This window comes from Hypomesus nipponensis, chromosome 5, assembly GCF_054491055.1.
Source record: "Hypomesus nipponensis isolate SF chromosome 5, ASM5449105v1, whole genome shotgun sequence".
NCBI lineage: Eukaryota > Metazoa > Chordata > Actinopteri > Osmeriformes > Osmeridae > Hypomesus > Hypomesus nipponensis.
In genome coordinates this window covers 7,885,509-7,908,797 of record NC_140365.1, presented here as the reverse complement: position 1 = coordinate 7,908,797, position 23,289 = coordinate 7,885,509, and the positions used below count along the sequence as shown (strand labels likewise).

Below are 23,289 nucleotides of genomic sequence, written 5' to 3'. Positions count from 1 at the left end.
TCTCTCTCTCTCTCTCTCTCTCTCTCTCTCTCTCTCTCTCTCTCTCTCTCTCTCTGTCTCTCTCTCTCTCTCTCTCTCTCTGCCTCTCTCTCTCTCTCTCTCTGCCTCTCTCTCTCTCTGCCTCCCATCTTATCCCCTCCCTCTCGGTTTCTACCCATCCCTCTCCCTCTGCCTCTTCCCCCCCTCCCTCTCTCTGTTTTGCACGTTCTGTGCATCCGTGAGTATCGGGGGCTGGCTGTGCAGCAGACACGGCCTCCCAAACATCTGCTAGTCTTTACTGTTCTCGGAGCATTATTAACACTGAGCCACCCAGCTGCCATTTGGGAGCCCGCAGTCGCACTCACTCCCCATCACCCAGAGGAGTTGAACTGGAAACTGTTAAGTGTGTCCTTCATTCTGTGTTTTGGAAAGCAAACTCTGTGCCCCCAAATGTAATTTGAGAAGCTGTAGCTTTTTTTGGTGACCTGACTTACTTTCTTTTCTTTTTTTCCCCCTTTCTCATGCAAGTTTGTTTTCAAGTAGATGGGCACCATCTAGTGGGCAAGAGCTGTACTCGGGTACAAACTGACGTTGGAAGAAGAAATGTCGGATTTTAAATGTTTAGCTTGGAGCAGAGAAACTATGTTAGTTTGCTGTGTGTTTTCAAGTTCTTATAGGCTGTCCTATCCATAACCATCTGTGGAAAAAAGAAAAGGGGAAAAAAAAAGAAAAATCTGGAAACTCCGATCACTGAGTTCACTCTGTCCTCCTCAGCTCTGCGTCAAAAGATTGTTTATGTGCATGAAGGAGTTCACTGTGGTTTGATTTCCTGCTCGACCCCGCCCCTGCTTGTGTGCTGTCCTATCACAGAGCGCCGCCGAGGACACGGCTCTCCTGCTGAACCTCTCTGCGCCAATGACACGCGTTCACCTCCGGGTGCTGTCTGGGCCCCTGTGCTGTTACACACTCGCTCTACCTCGAGTGAGCCAGCAGGCTGCGCCGTCTGTCTGCGGATTGAGATCCCCGTTTCCAAGCGGGATGAGGAAGAAGTCGACAACACGACCGTCAGCACCACTCGTGTCCTAGTATCTTCTTCCCGGCTTTGTTTCGACCCGAGGGGCCTCGCCCGCAAGGCATCCAGTGACATGTGACTCCCTTTTCACCTCGTGACCATGTGACTTTCTTGTCTGCGAGGGGAGTTGACATGTGACTGTTATTTCCTTTTGTGGGTAATTAGGGAACTAGATGTAAGAGTCGTCTGTGGCCAGATACACAGGGCCCATCTTCCTGTATCTTCCCTGTCCTCTATAAGTGCTGTGCTCTGCAACACGTGTGTCATTTAACCATGGTCCACCGCCTACCTTATTAACTTAGATTGCAAAAAGTTGTTATTCAACAGGCTTATCGATGATGAATCGAGTGCCTTTATTAGTGGCCTAGTTGTAGTACCGGTGAACCCCAGCAGAGGGAAATGGGGAGTCAGAGAGAGCGGAGCGCCCTTCTCGCTGGCTCTTGCTGTGCTCGTGTCTCCTTTGTGTCAGTGTTTCAGTGAGGCCGAACATTGACAGTACTTGTAGTGACTGGAGAAGCACACGACCTTCCACATCCCTCGGCCCATACACACACGCGCGCTCCAACACCCACGCACACACACCCTTCACCGGGGAAGCATCAAGGTGGACTCCTATACAGCTGCACGTTAGCCGTATATAGCTACAGGACAGGACAACCTCTCAATACAAAAGAGTTGTGAATGCGTCTCGGAAACAGAGGGGGTAAGCTCTGATTCCCCCCCGTGGGTGTAGCGGCTGCCAGGGTGTGGGGGGTGGGGGGAGGGGGCGCAAACACATGACTCAGTATTCTGGCTGTGGTCCATATGCTCTGGCAACAAGGGCCTTTATGTTAGATTGCTGCCCTCGCTACTCACCCATGCAGTGGGCACAGCTCTCCCAGTGGGGGGTGGAGGAGTGGGGCTGGAGGAGCGCTTCCCCTCTGCCAGGCCTCGTGAGTGGACTGGGGGGACGGAGGGGCACGGAGGTGGGGGACGACCCGCTGAGGCGCGGTTCCCCTCCCCCTTGAATCTGTGACACAACAGCCCCCCTTCTTGGAGAGTTGGGGCGGAGCGGCAGTCGCTGATCGGTGGTGGTGGTGGTGAGGATGAGGAGGAGGAAGAGCTTCTTGGACGCGATCACAGTTTTGCATTCAGCGGAGGTTTTGACATCCCCCCCCCGTCCCCCCCCCCGTCCCCGAGTCATGCGTTTCCACCATTTGTCTTTCAGCGTCATCTCCATTGGAGATGTCGCTGCTGTTGTCCATAAATCATGCTGGAGTGGGATGATGGATGGGGGTGTCCGCAGAGGGATGCTTGGGATGGGAGCTCATTTGAGTCAGTAATCCATTCAACTACCTTCAGTAAGTGGGTTGGGGTGTTTTGAAAATTGCAGTGCTCAACAGTAAATCAACAAAGCCACAAGGGATTAAATAGGTATTAGACTCTCGAGTCGTACACATTTTCTGTTTGGGTGAAAGCGACAAGTCCTTCCGTTCAGTCATCACTATGTCCTCCTCTACAATATTTTACTCCCTGCATCTCCCGGGCCTGCTAGTCCCACAGAGCAAAAGGAGTTTAGAGGCATTATCAAAAAGAAATTTCGTGTTTGTAGCTTGTCTAGGGAGTGTGATTTACTACCACTTGTCCTCCAGAAATAAGCATGTGGATCAGCTAAATAAAGGAGACGTTCACTCGATTTCTATATCCAGCGTCTTTTCGGCTCGCAAAATTACATGTTGTCCTGAGGGCTGTGTAGTGTATACAGATTTTCCCCGGCAAAGCCCCTGAAATTAAGTTTCACTGTCGGTAATTATGACCGGCGCTGCCTTAATTATCGGCAACTGACGCAGTGCGTGGCCAGGCCGACCTGGAGGTCTGTGTTTCCCCCCTCAGGAATCACCGCCAGGGTTATTGTCTGCACGACCATCTCCTTCAGACTCATTCAGACACCCACACGCTGCCACGGAAATCCATACAAGTGCCTTCCACATAAACAAGGGCCGCATGACATGCTGCCACACACTCCGTCTGTCTGGGACACACACAAACCTCGTGTTTATCCATTGCTGTTCTCCCTACGCCCATTCTGTGTGTGTGTGTGTGTGTGCGTGTTTGTGTGTGTGGACACATGCACGCACGTGTGTAACAGGAGTCTGCCGGGGGGGTGTATCTGTCATAGTATCTGTGGGCAGCGCCCGCCGCTCACCTGCCCTCATCGTGTGGGCTGGACAGGGGCGCGAGGTGACCACAAACCAACGCTCCCCAGCACAGCAGGACACACCAGAGGACAAAGGAGCCGGGTCACCCAGAGCCGGGTCACTGTCTGGGGGCCCTGTGACACTGAGCCGTGAGTCACCGGCTTGTCTTTCTACCTGCCGCCACTCTGAAACCACATCAGAGCGTCAGCAGGGAGGAGATGATGGACGGGAACAGGGTTCGTTATGGCAACGGCAATGGTCCCTGACAGGTGTGTCTGTGTGTGTGTGTGTGTGTGTGTGTGTGTTTCATGCACTCATTATGGGAAAGGTGGTGGAGGAATCCTGTCGGCGGCCTGCCCTTTGACAGCGTCAGAACGACTCGCTTTGTTCCCCCGCTGACGGTGACACACCGAGATCAAATTTGAATCCTTTCATTCCCCAAACGGCAGCAATGGCCCCTTGAAATGGATCCTTTGATTCAAATGGATGTAAAACTCGATTCGAGGCGTTCTACTCCTGGCTGTGCAAGCACCGGGAAGTGGATGGGCTGGTGTTTGATCCTGGACTGTTGAGAGGAGGTTTGAGTTACCTCTGTGTGACGCTGCCTGCGTGGGGGGGGCATGGAGTCGACTCGGCTAATGCAAACCACAGCTGGGCATGGGCTTCGATTGGAAACGAAGACACAAAGGCAAATTCTGCCGAGGCACAATTGCCTACATTCATGCGCTCGGGCCTTTCCCCCCGTGTTCGTTTGTTCATTCATGCGTTCATTCATCTCTTCATTCAACTCTTCCGCCTTCTTCACGCATTCCACCTCAGGTTGGAGGCATGGGTCGGGGCAAGTGTTGTCGTGACTCACGTCCTCGAAGCGCACTCAAAGCCAAATGCCAGGGAGATGTGCAGGGACGAGATTATCGGTTGCTCGTTGCTAACTGCTGAGTCATAGGTCCTCAACCTCCCGCACCAGCTATCTGAGGTATGTGTCTGAGGAGCAGCCCCCCCCCCCTGGTGTAGGGCATAGGAGTGCCACACACTCGCATCCACCCCTAAACCAAGCTTAGCCAAGCTTGTGGAATCAGCCGGAAGCTTCTCGATGGTCTTGAGCAGCACTGTGTGTGCCCGCTCACCAGGATGTAACGGCGCAACTACAGATGGTTTCCACGTTTATTAGCGTTCGATATGGATTTAGCTTTATCTCTCGGGCCACTCCCTGTGTGTGTGTGTGTGTGTGTTGTCGGCGGTGTGTGTGTGTGTGTGTGTGTGTGTGTGTGTGTGTGTGTGGCTGCTGGTACCATTACAGTCCAGGGGGAGTGGAGGGGGCTCAGATGAGGTCATGAGTCCTGCCCACATGAATAAATCACATCAGCCCCTCCCCACTCCCTCACCACAGGATGTCAGCCACCTCATGGAGACAGTGTGTGTGTGGATTCACATTTGTATGTGTGTGTGTGTGTGTGCCACAGACATTCCCTCCCTCCACTGTCTCCTCCCCGGGACAAGCTCCCCCCCCCGGTCCTTGCCCGACCATGTCATAAACAGCTACAGCAGTGGTTATGTTCAAGGCACCGCGAATGGACCATGCACCACTGGCCCCTGACCAGAGACCCAGATGACCAGACTATACCGCAGCTGTGGTCATCATGGGGGCTACGGTCAGATTACAGTCAAACGTTGGGGTCTGTGCCCAGGGTTAGGTGTTGGGTTCCCCTGCCGTTAACACCATGGCACTCAAGCCCAGGCCAATGGTACAATCGAGTACTGGCCAAGCTATGTGCTGTACAGTTTGAATTTCTCAGTGTGCTATGGGCATCGAAGTGGTTGCTTGTTTTGACTCTTTGGGCAGTACTCCAGTGTACTTTTTCTTCAGAGCTCAGGAGGTCTGCTGACACGTCTATGGGACATGTTCAGATGCTAGGGTTGGAAGTGGCAAATGAATGACAAGGAAGTGAATCCGATAACTTTGCACGTGGTACTAAACAAAGGAAATGTGTGTTTGTTCTTGTCTCTTAATATTTAGACGAATGACGGTTGATAGTTGTGTAGTTGTCTGCCGAACAGCACATGAAGGATAGGTCTTGTTCCGGTGTTGTGACAAACAGACTTTCAGAATCGCCATGAGTTTGACCAATTTCAGTTCGACGGTGGCACCGTATCGAAAGTCAAGTTTCAAGCCGCGTTTGTCTGTGTGCACTGTTGGTGCGGTTGCATTGTTTTCATTGTGCTGTAATCAATGCAGAGGAATATTTAACTCCTCCCGGTCTCAATACCGGTGTGCGCACACACACACACACCGCAGAGGATCCTGGTCCTTGTGGTGGTCTCCACGGGACGCCACAAAAATGTGAGCTATGCTGCTTTGAGCAGGGATCCTGTGGGGGCTGCTGGGGTGGCGAGCTCATGCACACAAGCCCGGGTCTGCGGTGGACCCGGGCGGTTCCACTGGCTCCTCGGACGCTGGCATCCAGGTTTCCAGTCAGGAGTAGGAGGTGGGAGAAATGGCTCCTGACTTTAGTTTGAACACAAGACAGTCCCTGCCCCCAACCAGTTGTTACCCTATCTTATCGTGGATAGTTGACCCAGGTCTAATGGGCTTCTCATGCGTGTGCTCTACATCTGCTTTCTCGTACGTTCTTCAGAGAAGTGAGCTTTGTGGCTAGCTTTTGGCAATCTCGTGGATGGATTTACGGTAAGGTGCCTAAGGAGTGCGTGTGTGTGGCGGGGGTGTGTGTGGTGTGTGTACATATCTACCAGACCGATGGGTTTTGTATGGCCACTGTGCCTTTTGCTCTCTTGTGTGTGTGTGTGTGTGTGTGTGTGTGTTCTGTCAAGTGTGCTGTGACACCTGAGCGAGGTCGAGAGGCTGACCGTTCAGGGTTGGGCTCCAGATTAACTGAGTCACCCCACAACATGAGAGGACTTATTGTAAGTTGAGAAACAGTGACACAGCATGGCACCCGTGTTTGTGCGTGTTAGTGTTGCGTCCATTGAGTGTGAGTGTGTGTGTGTGTGTGTGTGTGTGATGGAGAAAGAACACACAGTCATGCACTGTAGGACCTTCTTGCAGCCTGTGTGTGTGTGTGTGTGTGTGTGTGTTTAGTAAACATATCTGATACTGTTGGGAGGCATCAGTGTGAGTCAGAGAAATCAAACCTGGCTGAGTCACCCACAAACACACATTTACTCAAGTACACACACACTCAAATGGACAGTTTGTTGTCGTAGTTCATCTTTGTGTGGTAGAGGACAGCTTGTTCTCAGCCTTAGCTGGGCGCCACTACAGTGCTTGAGAAGAGGAAATGAATAGTATGTTATAGACGGGGTCAGATCAGGGACTTTCCTCTGGTGTTATTTGATCGCACATTTCTCGCTGTCTCTCTTTCAGAGAGACACCAGTGACAAGGAACTGGCTGACGTTAAATGTTGATTTCCAGAAACAAGGTAGGTGGACGTTCTCTAGAAAAATGATAAGCCATTCCACAAATTACCACAGAATTCTTCTCTCAGTTCTCATAACATCTGTCTGCGGTACATGACCTGTGAGGGAGAGCAACTTTCTGTAAAGTGCGGTTGGATATGTACAGCTCACTGACGACCTGACTGGCCAGCTTCCTGACTGCCTGCTTGCCTGACTGACTCGCTGCCTGACTGGCTGACTGTACAGGCTGTTGCTTCACTGCTGGGCCCCATCCTGTCCTCTCTGTCCTGGTTTCTAGCGGAAGTCTCGGCCCCACCCCAGATTGCGAGATATGCTAGCCGTAATATTGCGTAATGACAAACTGCCCTGTGACTGTTGGTAGTAGAGTGTGCGTCACTGGGTGGCACCACTCATACACACATTGACATGTACAAACACACACACACGCACTGACCCAGATTCGAGGCCTGCCCTTGTTTGTAAACGTTGGGCCTAACTTTTCAGAGCAATAGGGTGCGTACAAAGCCGTGTGCGTGTGCGCGCAGGGGGGTTCTCCATGGAACTCCGTGTCAGGACATGATGTTTGTTAGCAGGACATACAGAACTGAACGTTTACCGCACGTTGGAGAGGAGCTCTCCCTCCCTTCCCTGTATTCTCCGCCTCAGGAGTCATTACCAAACTAAACAAACAACACGCGAGGATGTAAACACGACAAGCCCATATCGGTGTTTTTCTTCTCTTTTTCTTTCTCTTCCCTCAAAGGCATGCTCGCACACCTGCCTCTGTCCTTACATAAACACTGACTAGGAACACCAGTGTCACATTCACTGAATTATGAGCAGTTTAATAACCGCACATCCAATGTGTGTGTGTGTGTGTGTGTGCGTGCGTGTCGGGTTGCTGCCGCGCCAGATTCAGAGCAGCACTATCACTATGACTGGCACCTCAGGGTCCCAGGAGAAGAGCTGCTCTTCACAGACCCTCTGAAGGCCTCTTCTCTTTTGACTTTCCCCCCCCACCCTTTTTTTGAAACACAGGTGCACCAGTGTGTGTGTGTGTGTGTGTGTAACGGTTCTTGTCCCCAGCTTTCGTTTCCGTGTTTGATGTGGGGTACCTTCGACCCACCTTTCAGCCCCGAAGGCCCCAGAGCCTCTCGTCCCCCCCGGCTCCTCCCTGGGTCTCTGCACAGGGCCGAGGTTGTGTCACAATGTGACTCTCTCTGCCACCTCTCCGTCTGGGGACGGTCGCTCGCATCTCAGCGAGAAAAAAGCACTGTTAAAAAGTATTTTTCCTGGTATTTGATATTGTTGCTTGGGATCTCCCTGAACAAAGTGTGACTCAAAGCTGCCCACAGGTGCACCGTTGCCACTCCGACTCTCGCTTCACTCTTAATTCACCCCCACTGTCTCTCTCTCTCTTTCTGCCTCTCTCTCAGGGTCCTCACATCGCATCAGTGACCCTGGCGGCGTATGAGTGCGGCTCCGTCGACTTTCCCGAGCCGCCCTACCCGGAGCAGATCATGTGCCCCCTGGAGGCCGGGGCTGAGGAGGAGGCCGGGGCGCTGGCTGTGCAGGGGGGCATCACCCTGTGGACCATCCTGTCCAAGGTCCGCCTGGAAGCCTGCATGTGGGTGAGTGGGCTCTCGCCGCTCTGTCCAGGTCCTCTATATTTCTCTATTCTCACGCACACACATCCGGGGGGGACTGACAAGGGACAGTTTTCAGAAGTCGATTCTGTTTCTCTTATTTGCACTAGGCTGCCCTTTCATATTCTTATATATTTTTATATGTATTTTATAATTTCAATTGTTTTCATTTTTTGATTGTTCGGTTACTCAAATTAGTTAGACTTATTGTACGTTTTAACTTTAATTTAAGATCTGTATATTTTTATCGTTTGCACCTTCCTGCCACCGTAAATTCTGTGTTTGTGTAAACCTACATGGCGAATAAACCAGATTCTGATTCTATCCAGTGGCTGTCTACGAAACTCGCTGCTGTACAACTGTAAAGGCCATTGCACACTGAGTCCAAAATTCGTATCCAAAATGTTTGCACGTAAAAAAATAAATATGACCTCACGTTGTCAATCGCGCTTACACACTGCCTCCGAAACTTTTGTCCGTCAAAAAAAAGTTTGGATCGGGTTCCATTGTCTGCGTTTTCGCATCCATAGCTAGCATTTTGATAGGTTTTGCTGGAAATTCTGAGCCACCGAATGTTGAGGCTGATGAAACGCATACAAATATTTCACACAAGTGCAAGGGCCTTAAGCTGTCATTCTGAAAACAGTCTCCCGTGTGGTTATCTTGGCTGCATTGGAAGCCCTTGTTTTTTTACCATGAACTCCCCGGAAAAAACATCTGTGGTTTTGACACCTCAACCAGGCTTGTGGTTCGTTGTGAACTGAACTGACATCAGATACTTGCAAACATTGAGCCCTGCCACCGCGCAGCTCCAGCTAATCTAGCTAGCCCGTGCCACAGGCTAAGGGTAACTCTGTATCAACTGATCTGGTTGCCTAGCAGTGACTCAGTGATGGCACGGAGCTGCCATGAAACCCTGTCATTCATCTACGTCAAGTCTGGCCGCATGACACATAGCTGGTACCAGATCGGCTTCTCTCTCACGACGGTTTCGGTATTCTCTCTTTCCGAAGCATTTTACCGGCAGCGCGGGGGCCTTTCTTATCTATTTCCATTTGCACACGTGTGCTGGTGACGAATAGCTCGCGCCACACCAAGAAAAGCTTCAGGAAGAAAAAAGTGTGGAGGACCTATGGATGTCTTTTTATCTTCCTGTCAGAGGCAGAAGTGAGAAGTCGTGGTTTTTCTCTCCCTGGTTCGAGTCATGTGAACTGGCCTCTACCACGGCTCCCCACGAGAGTGTTCTAGAACAGCCACCGACTGCCCTTTACCCGGCCACAATCTCTTACAGAGAAAGGAGACCTTGTGACTTCCTTATTGTTTTGTGTCACAACAGCCAAGTCCACACACTAAAACACACACGCTAACCCCACGTACGCACGTGCACACACACACACGTGCACAAGCACTTCACAGTTTTTATCCCCTATCTGTTCACCCTCTGTGAGTAGGCTGGACAGGAAGTGTGTGGAGAGGCTGATTGGTGGTCGCCATGGCACCAGTCATTCAGATGGAGATCGAGATGTAACCCCACACCCTTCATTCAAGCTACCTGTGTGTGCGTTGGAGTGCATGTGTGCGCAATTGCGTTTGGGTGTGTGTGTGTTTGGATCGGCACATGGCTCCTTACCAATTGTGTGGCGAGGGTGTGTGTGTGTGGTATTTAGGGATCATCGTTTCAGCTCTGCCACAATAGGAGTTGTTTCCTCTGGACTCTGTACTCCAGCGGCCACCGGGGAGACTCCGCTTTCAGGAGCAGGTTCCCGCCGTGTTTGGCTGGCGGGCCGTGCCCACGCCAGTGCCGAGGGGGGCGGAGCTTTGTGTGTGCCAGGGATGTGTGCCACCCGATCCCTCCCCCCCCCCCCCCCCCCCCCCTTCCCTCTGGAGGCCGGCACAGCCCGAGGTGCTTGTCAGCTCCACAGTTGGCGACACCTGCTGCGCCCACGGCTTCAAAGCCCTTGAAATGCCCACCCCGCCCCCACCCCCGTTTGGCAACAGCAGGCCCCTGTGTGCTGAGAGAGAGAGACATCTCTCCTTTCTCTGTGTGTCTCTGTCTGTCTGTCTGTCTGTCTGTGTGTGTGTGTGTGTGTGTGTGTGTCTCTCTCTCTGCCACCCTGCCCACCACTGCAGGCTCTAAGTGGTCCACTTCAAACAACATGGTGCAGGTGGCAGGGTCTGGCTGCCTATACCCCACACACTCACACACACACACATACACACACAGAGCCAGTGAATGAAGCAGCTGCCGGGGAGATTAGGGCACGTTATAAGAAAACTGGCTGGTTTCATCAAAGACTGCTGTGTTGACATGGAACAGGATGTCCAGCTTAAGAACCTCACCCTTCTCCCCCGTTCTGCTCTCCCCTTCCCTCCTCCTCTCTCCCCCCTTCCTACCAGTCTCCCTGTGCCTGCTAACATTACCATAATGAGCTGTGAGCAATTCCAAATCGCTGCATTTCTCTGCGGGTTTTGAGTTGGGCTAATTAGGTCTGTCACTCGCCCTCCTCGTGTTTTCAGGGGTCTGAACTCTGTGAACTGGCAGGACACGCAGCAGTTTTCTCAGTCCAATCTCTTTCGTTTTCCTGCCGCTAAGCTCGGATCACTCGGCGCTAAAACGAAAGAAATCTCCTTTGGAGGTTGGATATTGATACACTTACCTTGTAATCACGTTCTGAATTGGGCCTGGAAGGGAGTGGATTGTAAACATACAGTACGCAAACATTGCTGTATCTTGAACCCTTGGTGTGTGTGTGTGTGTGTGTGTGTGTGTGTGTGTGCAGGGCGCAGGTACAGCCATCGGAGAGCTGCCTCCCTACTTCATGGCGCGGGCTGCGAGGCTGTCTGGTGCTGAGCCTGATGATGAGGACTACGAGGAGTTTGAGGAGATGCTCGAGCAGGCCGAGACCGCGCAGGTGAACACACACACACTCCCTCACACACACACACACACTTTTTCTCTCACACACAATCTCATTTCATTCTCACAGTCCTCTACATGATCGAAATGATCGAAATCCCCCCCCCTCCCCCCACCTACTTTCCGCTTGTCCTCCACCACTCCATGACTCCTCCCTCGATCTTTTCCTGACTTCTCTTGTCGGTCTGTCTTGTTTTCATTTGTATGATCTATGAACCCAGCCCTCCCCCAGTTTCATGTCAGAAGTCGTGTGGTTTCACGTCTCACCCATTCCTTCTATCAGTCATAGTAGACACACGTTTGTCTGACCTTGGGGAATAACAGTCATCGCAGCAATAGTGGGTGTCATAGATGGGCGTGTGCGCTAACCTAACCTCTGAATTCTCACAGTCCAAACTCCTGCCTGGATGCAGCTAAAGGATTCTGTTGCTTACACAGGGCTATGACTAAGTGGCTAGAAATGCCCTCAAGGGCAAATGAATTGTCTCTGCATTGACTTAACCTCAGCGAACAGCGTCTTTATTTCAATAATCCTCACAAATATGTCAACAATGTGGAACCTCTCTGTGTAAACGTGCATCTGCCAGACACTCAAGAGTATGAATGAAGGAATGACAAACATGTCCGTTGTTTTGTCCTTCCCTCATCTTAACCTGTTTTTGGTAACAGCATTTTAATCCCCTCTAAATGAATTGTCACTCATCACCGTTAATAATGGTTCGGAAATGAACACACTTACTCCCATAATTTAGGGAGGAGGAGGAAAACTAGTGTTAATACTTTAGAGATCTTTTAAGGTAATCGCTACATTTCACACGACGCCTTCGTTGAGTTTGTGAAATCCCTTTTCAACCTTGGTAGCCTGAGGAAACGTTGCTAAGACTTTCAGCCTGGTCAGTCAGTCGATCTGCATGTACTGTGTAAGCTGGCAGGCTGTCTTTGCCATTTGAGGAAAGCAAGATAACTACTCGTGTCTGAAGGTAAGTAGACACACTGCTGGTTGGACTGGAAAAAATAAACCTTGCTCGGAAAGGACATGGTGTTGTTGGGAGTGAGGGTGAAGAGTGCCCTGGTATGGAGGATGGTAGTTGGAAGGGATACCTACTGTACGCTTCATTGCTAACGCTATGGGCATCTGTGGAAGCTGGCACATCCTGCAGCCCTGGCCATCAGACCACATGGGAGCGAGAGAAGCTCTGACATCACCAGGCAGAGCGATACAGTCCTTCACTCCTCCAGAACAAAGCGGGAGAGGAAGAGCTTGCGTGAGAGAGACCGATTCCTGCTGTGGAGAGGAGAGCTATTTATCAGCGTATTGTTCTTCATTTAAATACTTTCCTGTTCTTTTTTTTTTTGTCTTATTTTTCCTTCCCCCCCCCATCCAAAGCTTTGTTGTCTCAGGGAAGGAGCTGCGCTTGTTTGTGTCTCGCATCCTCAAGAGGAAGGGGAGTTTTAGTGACACTGCAGTGACTCCCGCTGCCTCAGTTTAGCATCAGTGCACAGCCTCTCTCTTTGGCGTTCTGTTTCTCTCTCTGTCTTTTATCTTTCTTTCGCTCTCTCTTTTCTGAAGACATCCCTCTGCTTTTCATACGTTCTCTCTCTGTCCCTCTTTCTCTTTGGTCTGTCTCTTTTGATCTCTCTCTCTCTCTCTCTCTCTCTCTCTCTCTCTCTCTAACTGTCTCTCTGTTTCTCTCTCTCCCTCCCCTTCCTCTGATATGTCTGGTCTGGCTGCCGTGTGTGTGTTTGAATAGATCTGGTGGCAGGTTGCTCACCCTGCTGTGGAGCAGTCAGAAGCCTTTTTTCCTCCTCTCTCGTTTTCACCATCTGATGGACCTGTGAATGTTCAAGCAGGGATCATACTGTCTCCAGAAGAGACCCGCGGCACATCGCCTTTCTCATTTGGACCGATCGCTTGTCGTTCGCTGGTCGCGCCGTACGTTTCCGAGAGAAGATATTGCCCGTGATTTTCGACACAGGTGTTTTTAGAATGTTTTTTTTTCTTCATGTATAGCTGTGTTGCTTTTCTTTTTGACCTAAAATCACAGGTTTTGGGTGGGTAGTGGGTGGTGGGTGGGAGTGTGGGTGGGTGGGGATGTTAGAGCAATTAAGGAGAGACAAGCTGAAGAAATTGGGAGATTGGGTCTGTTGACTTTGCCTAGCGGACAGAAAAGAGCTCCATATCGATGTTAGACGGGGGGGGGGGGGGCATCTCTGGGCAGCCGGAGCTGCTGACGCTGTTGTCACTCTGAGGTCATCGGGGCGTCCGACTGCCAGCAGCTTGACTTGAACCCAGTGGTATTTCTCTCAACCTGCACGTGCCAGCTTCCTGCCGCAGGCACACGTGAGGGAGGCCAGGCAACATCCTCTCGTTCGCCACGACTGTTCGGGATTGATGAAGTCATGAGTGCCGGTCCAGACGCTGAGGTCATGAACACCGGCCGTGTTTGTTTTGTTGTCACAGCGTCGTAGTCGACATTTTGTGGAGGTCTCAAAATGCATCTGTCCATCTACTTGTTGGGGGGTGGCGGAGAGTTTCCACGTGTGTTTTTTTCCCCCCCTCTTCAACACATGTGCCCAATGGACAATAAAATGTAACATGATTATTGAGTCATTCCCTGACGGATGTTTTTTTTTTTTTTTTCATCCGGCGTGGGAAGGGTTAACAGGCTGTGAATTCTTGATTGCCAACTCCCAGGATCGTATCTCCTGTAACCCGAATAAGAGCCATCTGCACTGGGCGTGTGCCTGCCTCCCACTGGCCTACTGCACTCAAAGGCTCTCTGTGCTGTGGTTTGCCCAGCCCCGTCACGTGACTTCTCTGAAAGTGCCCCCTCCCTCCTCCTCCCCCTTTATTTCCAGTAAACTGTTTGAAAGGAGGGGGTGAGTCAGAGTAGAACCAGCTTCCCTTTAACCACAGCTTGTTAAAGAATTTGTCAACGTGGACTTGGGGGCGCTTTTTTGTTTTGTTTTTTGTCTTGTCTCCAGAGATATAACATTTCTGGAGGGGGCTATGGCTCCGGTTACGTCAGTAGTCTTAATTACTGGACTTCCTGTGCCAGTGTATGATAGACGGGAGAAGGCTTGCGAAGAGTTAACGTGATGAACTTTAGTCGTTTCCCTGTCAGGCTCTCGCCGCTCTCGAGTCGTGTGTTCTCTGTGTGAAAGACTCTCATTCAGAAAAAAAAGTATGAAGGGGAGAGAACGAGAGAGAGCGAGCGAGAGAGAGAAAAAAAATGTGCGTGGGTGTTGACTTATATAGGCTACGCATAGATTTTTCCTCCTCTGACACTTAACTTTTCCACATGCAGATTGCTTTGTCGTCTGCCTGTGTTTTGTCTGTAGATGAACTCCTTACCCCGTCATGGCTCTTGAAAGTCTACCAAAAAATCGAAAATGATTTATACCGTCACATTCTTGTATTTTACAGTATATCACAAAGCACATGCTACTACTTTCACTGTTTATCCTATAGCCGTACAATGACGGTCATAGTACTGCATGTATACGCCATACATTTATATCAAGGCTTGTTATCATAAACATGGGGTGCCTGTTTGTTTATAAAAAACATTTTTCCCAGTTCCACAGTTTGAAACAGGGTTGCTATATCATTATGCTGGCAGGGAAACAGTGAGCTATTTTCCTTTCTCCCCCTCCCGACTATTTGCGTCAATCTTCATCATCTCTATGGCAACGGCAACTGTTGGTATTCAAACTATTATTTCAAACATAGATTATTGCTCCTCTTTGTGTAAAGACTAAATATAGAAACTGTCCAGTGATGTGTCACTATTGAGTTAAACTTATAGTGAGGTTTTAAGTACCCACAAAACCTTTAAATCCCTCTTCCAAAAAATGCCTTACTTTGAGAGCAGGCGATCTGCAAACTTATGTAAAGGTTTTCACATGTAAAAGGTGCTTCATCCACCAGTGACTTCACACATCGAAGGCAGCTTGATGTGGGAGACGCAGAGCCGAGAGTGCTGACTAATGCTGTTGAGGGAACCGTAAGCCGAAGCCATGCTCCCATGGTTTTAATGACGCTGCACCCTTGACTAGATCTCCCAGATTTAATTGCTGGTAAGCCCAGCCCTGGGGGACAGCCGTGGTGATGGGGGCGGCTGGCAGGCCTGGCTAAGAGCCCGGGCCAGCATGGTGATTTTCCATCAGACATCAACAATGGTTAGATGGTGCAGTGTCTGGAGGAGAATTGAAAGCTGGTCGTGGGAGACACTGTCGTGGCCCAGAACGCACATCTATGGAACAAAAAGGAGGGTGTGGGGTGGGGGAGGGGAGGGGAGGGCACGGCTACAGTAAATTGGGAAGTCGCGAGTCTGCGCATATATGTTCACGCCCCTCCCTCGGGGGGGGATCTGCAGTTAATTTGCCAGTGAGGTTGTCATCTCCACTCGCTTGTTTAACTAGGAGAGCGGAAGTGGACGTAAACATGGCAAAATGTAAATCATCTTATCCATTACCACAGATTTGGTCGGCACTGTTTGTTTCCATAGCAGTGATTGGTTATGCATGGATCCTTTAGCTCGCCAGCGGTTGTCAGGTGTTCTGTGGTCAAGAGAGGGTCCAAAGTTGTTCGGCCATAAACCATGCACATTCCTTCCCCCAGACGACCAACTATGTTCCCAGATTTAGAAAAATAAATAAATAAAAAAGACGAAAAAAAAAAAAACGAGATGAAGAGTCTGGAACAGAACGGTGGAATAAAAGAGGAAGGCAGAGAGTTTTCAGGACTGGATGTCATTGGTGGGAGACATTCAAAATGTTAGCCAATCAGAGTCCACTCACCCCCCTTTTCTCCTTTACCTCCCATGTCTCTCAAATTTCCTGTGGGCTGGATCCACACTCTTGAAAGAATGCCATCATTTCTCTGCTGGTTTTGTTGACCATATTAGGCATGATCAAGTCGTACCCCATCCGAATGCTGCTCCTATCATTTTACAGCATGGATCTGAAATGTCTTAATCACTCGATGTTTCCTCTGTTATTGTTTGGCATTTTAGTACATGTAGGGAAACATGTATTCTCTGTGTGGAATACAAAAATATTAACTCTCTTAAGAACTATAATAGTTGTCATAACTAACAAGCATTTTCTAATTGGATAATTACAGCAAAAACAAACATAAACCACATAGTTTTACTGTAATTACCGGGCCAAATAATGATCAGTCAGATGTGAATGTTAACATTGTGCACCGCTTCAGATGGTTGCCTTTTCAATGAGGAAAGCTCATAGATTTAGGGAAATTAAGGTATATTAAGATGACAATCTTTCCTCTTCTAGACAGAACATCTTGTTCCATTTGTCCCGTTTGTTATCCTATCATGCATACTGTACCTCCTGTTTTGGTGCGTTCCTGTAAGCAATACCAGTAATGTTCAGATTTATTAGGCCAACATCTGAATTAAGACATGTTTTGAAGTCTGCGTAGAATTTGCTATATAATACCCTGAGAAGATTATACACAGCTTTACAGTGAATAGAGAAGGTTAATTTGGGACATTCCAGATGAATATAATGAAATCATATTAGACATATTGGACGAGCATTGTTAAATCGTAATCTTATTACAAGGACTATGGTTTAAATGTGTTCTTCCCCAAATCGTCTAATTTATATAGTATCTAATTCAAATTAAATACATTTCCAGCTCTTTATAAACACCTTCAGCTTCAAACTCAGTTTGAGATCAGCTCAAATGTGTTTCAGAAGTCATAAAGCTCAGATTTGTACATGTTGAAGTAGATACACAACCTTTGGGCTACTTCACCTGCATGTTATATGTAATTGTCCAAAGTTTAATTTCACCAGAATAATCCCTTTCACTCCCATACTGTTCCCAGAAATATCTTAAGCAGTTTAACTCTTCCCGGCAAAGGTACTAAATATAGGGAAAATCCTTGTCATTGCTCTTAAAGGAATCCTTTGTCAGGCTTTCAGGAGAGATGAGAGACAAAAGCTGCAGTATAACTCAGTTTGTGAGTCATTAAACGACCAGGAGGAGTCATGTTCTTATACTATGTTCCCAATGAGGACGGTTTGAAACTGTCAATCGAGGTAGGTTAGAGGAATAATACACAGTAAATATCTTACTAAGAGCTCTGATGATGAATTTGCAAGGTGATCTTAATCTTAATCTATGCACAGAATTTTTGCTGGTCTTGTCAAGATGTCTTTGAAACGAAAACAATGACAGATTTGCCAAAACAATTACAAGCTTATGAACATTTACTTCAGACTGCTCTGAGTGAGATGAAAATGTGTCCTTTTGGATGAAACTTTAGATGTTTTAGCCACATCAGCCTCTCTGGATACATTTATCTTTTTTTATAATCATACTCAGATCCTGACCTCAAGCCTTAACACTTTTGAAAATGTGCTTGACCTTGTCGATTGAATAAAATCCTAAGCACTCCTCCTGTTAGACAGACCACTGACTTTAGGGTTCCGTTTTATGAACTCCCCTAACATGAGCGACAAGTTCAACCTTGGTAGATGTTTTGTCCTGAATGCCTTTTAGGTGTTATGGTTACATTTGAAAACTCCAGTCTTAATCAGTAATTTATTATTGGATTAGAAGTATATTGTCAATGCATTTGTTATAATATATTAAAGATATTCTGAGTAAAGAGGGACACTTTGCGGCAGTAGATATACATGAACCTTTATCTCACTAAGACAAAATTTGATTTAAAATGAAGGCTAATACTTTGTTATTCGTTTATTTAGCACATATATGTTTTTTTGCATCTAAAATGGAAGGATTTATTTACAGATTGCATTTGATGGACAGTACATGATTATTTCAGAGTTGAATTGTACTTGTTCTCAGTTTTGAAAAACAAAATCTATTAAATGATTAATTTCTCCATTGTATTTTCCTTTTGCCTGTGTTAATATCACCTCATATATAATGTTGCACCTAAATAAACAAAAGTAATTCTGAAAGCCGTATGAATTGTAGATCATTTGGGAACTACTCCTGAAAATCTTCATGAATATCTTAAACTGTTTTCATTGCCTTCATATGAATGAAAAATAATTTCTGCCTGATACAATATCAGTATTTCTTTTTGTAGAGTGTAAATTAGAAGCCCACTTGTAATAAAACAAATTTGGTAATAAATTACAGCGGATAAAAGTTTAGAGTTACAAACATATAAATGCACAATGTTTGTTTATTGAACATGTTTATTGAACATGTTTATTGAACATGTATACCCTCAGTCTTATTTTATGTACATTGATGTTTTTACTCCAATTTCTATGATGCTGAATGATTGTGTATGCTTACTTTCAGGACTTTGCCACCAAAGCAAAACTAACCGTGCAGACAATGATCCAACGGGTTGGCTTCTTTGGAATTCTAGCATGCGCCTCTGTAAGTGCACTCATCAAACTCAATTAGTAAAAAGATTTGTATGTGATTACATGTGGGATTCATAACCTGATGATATTGAACATTTCAATTATCTGAGAAAGGTGATTAAGAAAGCATGTTTTCAGTGAAATAATTGCGTCTTTTTATTTTCCTCAGATTCCAAACCCTCTATTTGACCTGGCAGGAATAACATGTGGCCATTTTCTGGTCCCCTTTTGGACTTTCTTTGGTGCAACACTGATCGGGAAGGCAATCATCAAAATGCACATTCAGGTAAGGAAGAAGGAATGTTTTTAAGCAAACCAGGCAGTACTAAGGAGAGAGTAATTTTGGTTACAGTAGATGAAGTATTTATTTCTGTCAGATCGAAGTGTCCTATTGAATACAGATTTGATATACAAATGACTAGAATTGTCATCAATAGGTAGCTTATATAACAATTAGTTTAATATTAAGTTAATGTTAGTGGTTGGTGAAAAATTATGCAGTGCATCATCAATACTGTACAGATTTGAGTAGGAGGCCATTTTGTGCAATGAAAGCAGGGAGGGTCGTCCATTTTGTGAGAGCAGCTGCAGCAGACACTTCAGTAGAGGACTTGCAAATAACCTGAAAGGCTGTTGAAGACTGACCAATGATTATTCAAGCTCCTTAATCCCTTGATACATTTTGGAACCATAATAACACCACACATGTATGCCAAAAGTAACCAAAGATTGTAAAAGTGTTGAGTTTTTATAGATCAAACTGTTGAAAAAACTGGAACTATGAGTTTATAACAACATGCATTTGGCTGTTTCATGACCTCGAGAATTAGGATGGCTGTAAGTTGTAGAGATGTGTAGATAAACATGTATAATGAGATGATGTGAGAGGTCCGTGGGCGGCAGCGGCTCAGGGGGCAGATGAGGTCTGCTGTGCCTGGAGTCTGGTGGCAGTGTCGGGATACTAGGTGTGTCACAGCGCAAACAGTAGCACATCACCGTGGGTGGAAACTGAACCCGGTTCACTAACAGGGCCTCTCTCTATCTCTGCTCCGCTAGTTTTGCTGCTGTGTGTTAAGTCTGGAAAGAATGCTGAGAATTTGGTTGGTAGTATTACGACTTCTTTGTCTTCTGTTTTTGCAATGTTAAGCCTTCACTGTTTTGAGCCACATACGAGCAAACTGTTCTTACTGTAGTAGCTTAAGAATGAAGGAAATGGCACAAAAACCAGAGAGAATGCACAGTTGAACAGGTAAATATGTCCCTCGTGGCCCAGCCAAGGAACAATGCACACAGGGGATTTTCAGATGGGTTGTGTGTGGGCGGAACAATCTTTGCAGCCTTGATGGTTCAAAGAGCTGTGTGGTGCTGGGTTTGTACCTGCAGAAAGGTGTGTTCACTCTGGTCCCAGAGGGTTGTTGACAACACAACACACACCTCTCCTTTCTGACAGCTTTGGAAATGTGGACCGTCTAAACCAATGTCCAAAAAGCTTGCTGTTAGGTTACATACCTTTTACATACATTTCCCTTAATGATGTGTCATTGTACATCTTATCAAATAATCCTTGAAAAGGAGGAAGTACATATGATTTAGCCCGGTTCAGATCATCGATTACAGGTTCCTAAATGTCCTTCCTCTAAACACAGTAAAAGCTAAGAGGAAACACTGTTTAGCAGAAGAAGTTTTGTCGGTAATCCATAGCAACATTAGTCACAAACAGTTAACAGTCGGGCCTAAAACAAAAGGGCAGAAGCAGTGCACGTTACGAAAAACAATGTGTTGTAACAGTAAAACATGAACAGCACTCACCCAGGTTATCCTAGCTTGTGTCACACTGTGGGATCTTTCAACTTCCCTCTGAAGTATGTAAACAGCCCCGTGCCCCAAAGAGAACAAAACAGAAATGCACTCACCAGCCAACCTGTCTCATAAGCAGCCATCTTGGCCTCCCAGTGTTTCCGGGTTGCCGCACAGCAAGGGGCTGAGCGGTAAACAGCCATAATGAGCGTCCTAATGGGAGACGTGGGACTGATTTGACCCGTAGCTGCTGCAACTCACTACCCCCTCCCCCCCCCCCATCTCCTGTGTGTCCAGTCTGGGCCGGTGAGCAAGCCTGCATCCCACTGGACAGGAGCCCCATCCAGGCCCTACTTGATGGTTAAGAACACAGTGACACGTCTCTTTAATCCCCGCTACGGCCCTTCGTTCGAGGCTTCCTCTCCTCCTCACACGCACCCTCCACCCTTCGACAGTTTTTTTTTAAATTTGATCACCCGTCATCCCACACCCACAGACCCCAAAGACATTCTGTGTAATTTCCTGACCTGTCTGTGTGATGGTGATGTGTCATAGACTAAAGGCTCTTTGGTCCTGGCCAACAAGACAAAGGGTCACTTTACTGCCTCTCTGATGGGGACCGTCTGACAGACACCAAGTGTGGCTTTGGTTAGAGGGGTGGGATATTAATGACCAAGCAATGAATGCACTGCCCCATGCTGTACCCCCCACGACCACACAGTCCTCTCTAACTGTCTCTCTCTCTCTGTCTTTCTCACAGAAACTGTTTGTGATCATAACCTTCAGCAAGCACATAGTGGAGCAGATGGTGGCGCTCATCGGGTGAGTAAGCCTGCAACTGAGTAATATTGAACCTCTGTACAAATGGAAATGTGCTTTTGTGTGTGTGTGTGTGTGTGTGTGTATCACACTTGGTGGAGGAGGGCTGGTGGAGTAGGGCAATGATAGGGGCTGTCGGTTGAGAATGCTTCGATTGTGCCATTGAGGTCACCCATGGCCCTGCTGGGGAACCCCGCTCCTATTCATTTGAGGACTGAAAAAAGGTCACTGACCTAAAAGTAGCTCCAAATGAAACGTGGCGATATATAGACGTGCAGTGGCTGCGTCGAGTCGCGGCATATTTTTCAGAGCACATTTTGAAAGGGCGCCTTTTTTTATGCTTCCCTGGAAATCCTCCTTTGTTGCATCCCCGCCTCAGTCTGGGTGTTGGCTGATAAGAGTGATATATCACGTGGGCGGGTGGGTATGAGCAGAGGCATGCACGGAAGCTTCCAGGTGAAGATGAACTCAAGGCTGCCTGTTTCATCTGTCTCTCTGTCTTTTTTTCTTTATGACCACACGCAGATTGGCTACTGGCTAGTTCTAGCTGTATTTAGCAATCATTTAGAACACAGGCAACAGGAGATGACTGATATCGTGCCTTATAAATCATCCATTCATGATATCGTCCATTTGTCAGTGTCACCCACTCTTATCCGTGGACATCTTTCCTCATCTCCTGCCACACACACACACAGTCACACACACACACACACAGTCACACACAGTCACACACACAGTCACACACCCACACACAGTCACACACACACACACAGTCACACACACAGTCACACACACACACACACACATCCCTCTGGGCTATGCTACAGGGCAGGATGTTGGGTTGATTTTGTAGAGGTGCCAGGAGGTGACTTCCCCTACACACCTGCAGATGGGAGTGTCCCTTTCTGCACACACACACACACACACACACACACACACTCTCACTCACTCACGCATACACACACACACTCACACATGCATCCTCACACATGCACACCCACATATGCACATGTACACATACCCACATGTGTATACACACACACTTTCTGAAATCAGATAGTGAGATTTCATCCACTCACTTCCTTGGCGTAAGAGGGTTTTTTTTTTTATTGTTTCAAAAAGACACACTCAAGGATTTGGCGTTTTACAAGAAAGTGGTTTTAGTTTTTTGGGGGGAGGGGGGCAATACATGTTATTTTATAACCAAATAATTTTGTCATGGGCATTCTATTACATTTTTGAATTATGTATTACAGTAACAGAAACGGTATTATAAAGTTGTTACAAATGCATCATTCGATAAGTACGAAGTAACGGGTTGATACAATGTTACAACAGTACATTTTTAAAAGATATTACTACAAAGAACAGACAGCATTGTATTGCTGAATACTTGCCTGCCTCTGAGTGTGTGTGGTGTGTGTGGTGTACTGTGTTGTACTTCAGAAGCGTCGTCCTCCTGCTCGTTGTTCATTGATCCGAGGTGACAGATATGGGGTGAATGGCAGGTTTCACTCTGAGTCAGGACTTTGCAGCTCCATGTCTGGTTTCCCCTTTTTACTACCTTTCAACCGTCAACATCCTTCCTGTCTGTCACACATCCACCTTGACAGTTACGCACGCACACACACATTGTATCATCCATAGATAGGTCATGTTCACCGTTAACCCTTTAGATCCTGGCACACGTCTTTATTAACCCCTCGCTCAACAATACTTCGAGTGCAATCATCAACGACTTAATTAATCATTAACGACTTTGGGGTCTTTATTACATTTACATTACATTACATTTATTCATTTAGCAGATGCTTTCATACAAAGCGACTTCCAAAAGAGAGCTTTACAACAGTGCATAGGTCACTCATCATAACAACGAGATAGCCCCAAAACATTGCAGTTAGCCAAAACATGAAGCATACATTGTGAAAAACCAAATAAGTGCCAAAGGGAAGAACCATAAGAGCATGCAGTCAAACATGTTACAATTGAACAACATGAACCTCCAAAAGTGCAAGAGTGTACCTGTAGAAAAGTCAGTAACAATATTATATTTCACAGCAAGTACAATAATTTAA

The 23,289-nt window shown here is 47.4% G+C and overlaps 1 protein-coding gene across 1 annotated transcript in view; it reads left to right on the top strand.

The window, feature by feature from the left end:
- Window positions 1–23,289, top strand: part of LOC146288260 (vacuole membrane protein 1-like) — a 40,805-nt gene that overhangs the window by 2,694 nt on the left and 14,822 nt on the right. The window contains exons 3-7 of the mRNA XM_084698749.1: window positions 8,080–8,274; window positions 11,070–11,201; window positions 18,525–18,605; window positions 18,762–18,878; window positions 21,150–21,211. Of these exons, the coding sequence (XP_084554875.1) occupies window positions 8,080–8,274; window positions 11,070–11,201; window positions 18,525–18,605; window positions 18,762–18,878; window positions 21,150–21,211 (587 nt within the window). The remainder of the gene's footprint in view (window positions 1–8,079; window positions 8,275–11,069; window positions 11,202–18,524; window positions 18,606–18,761; window positions 18,879–21,149; window positions 21,212–23,289) is intronic.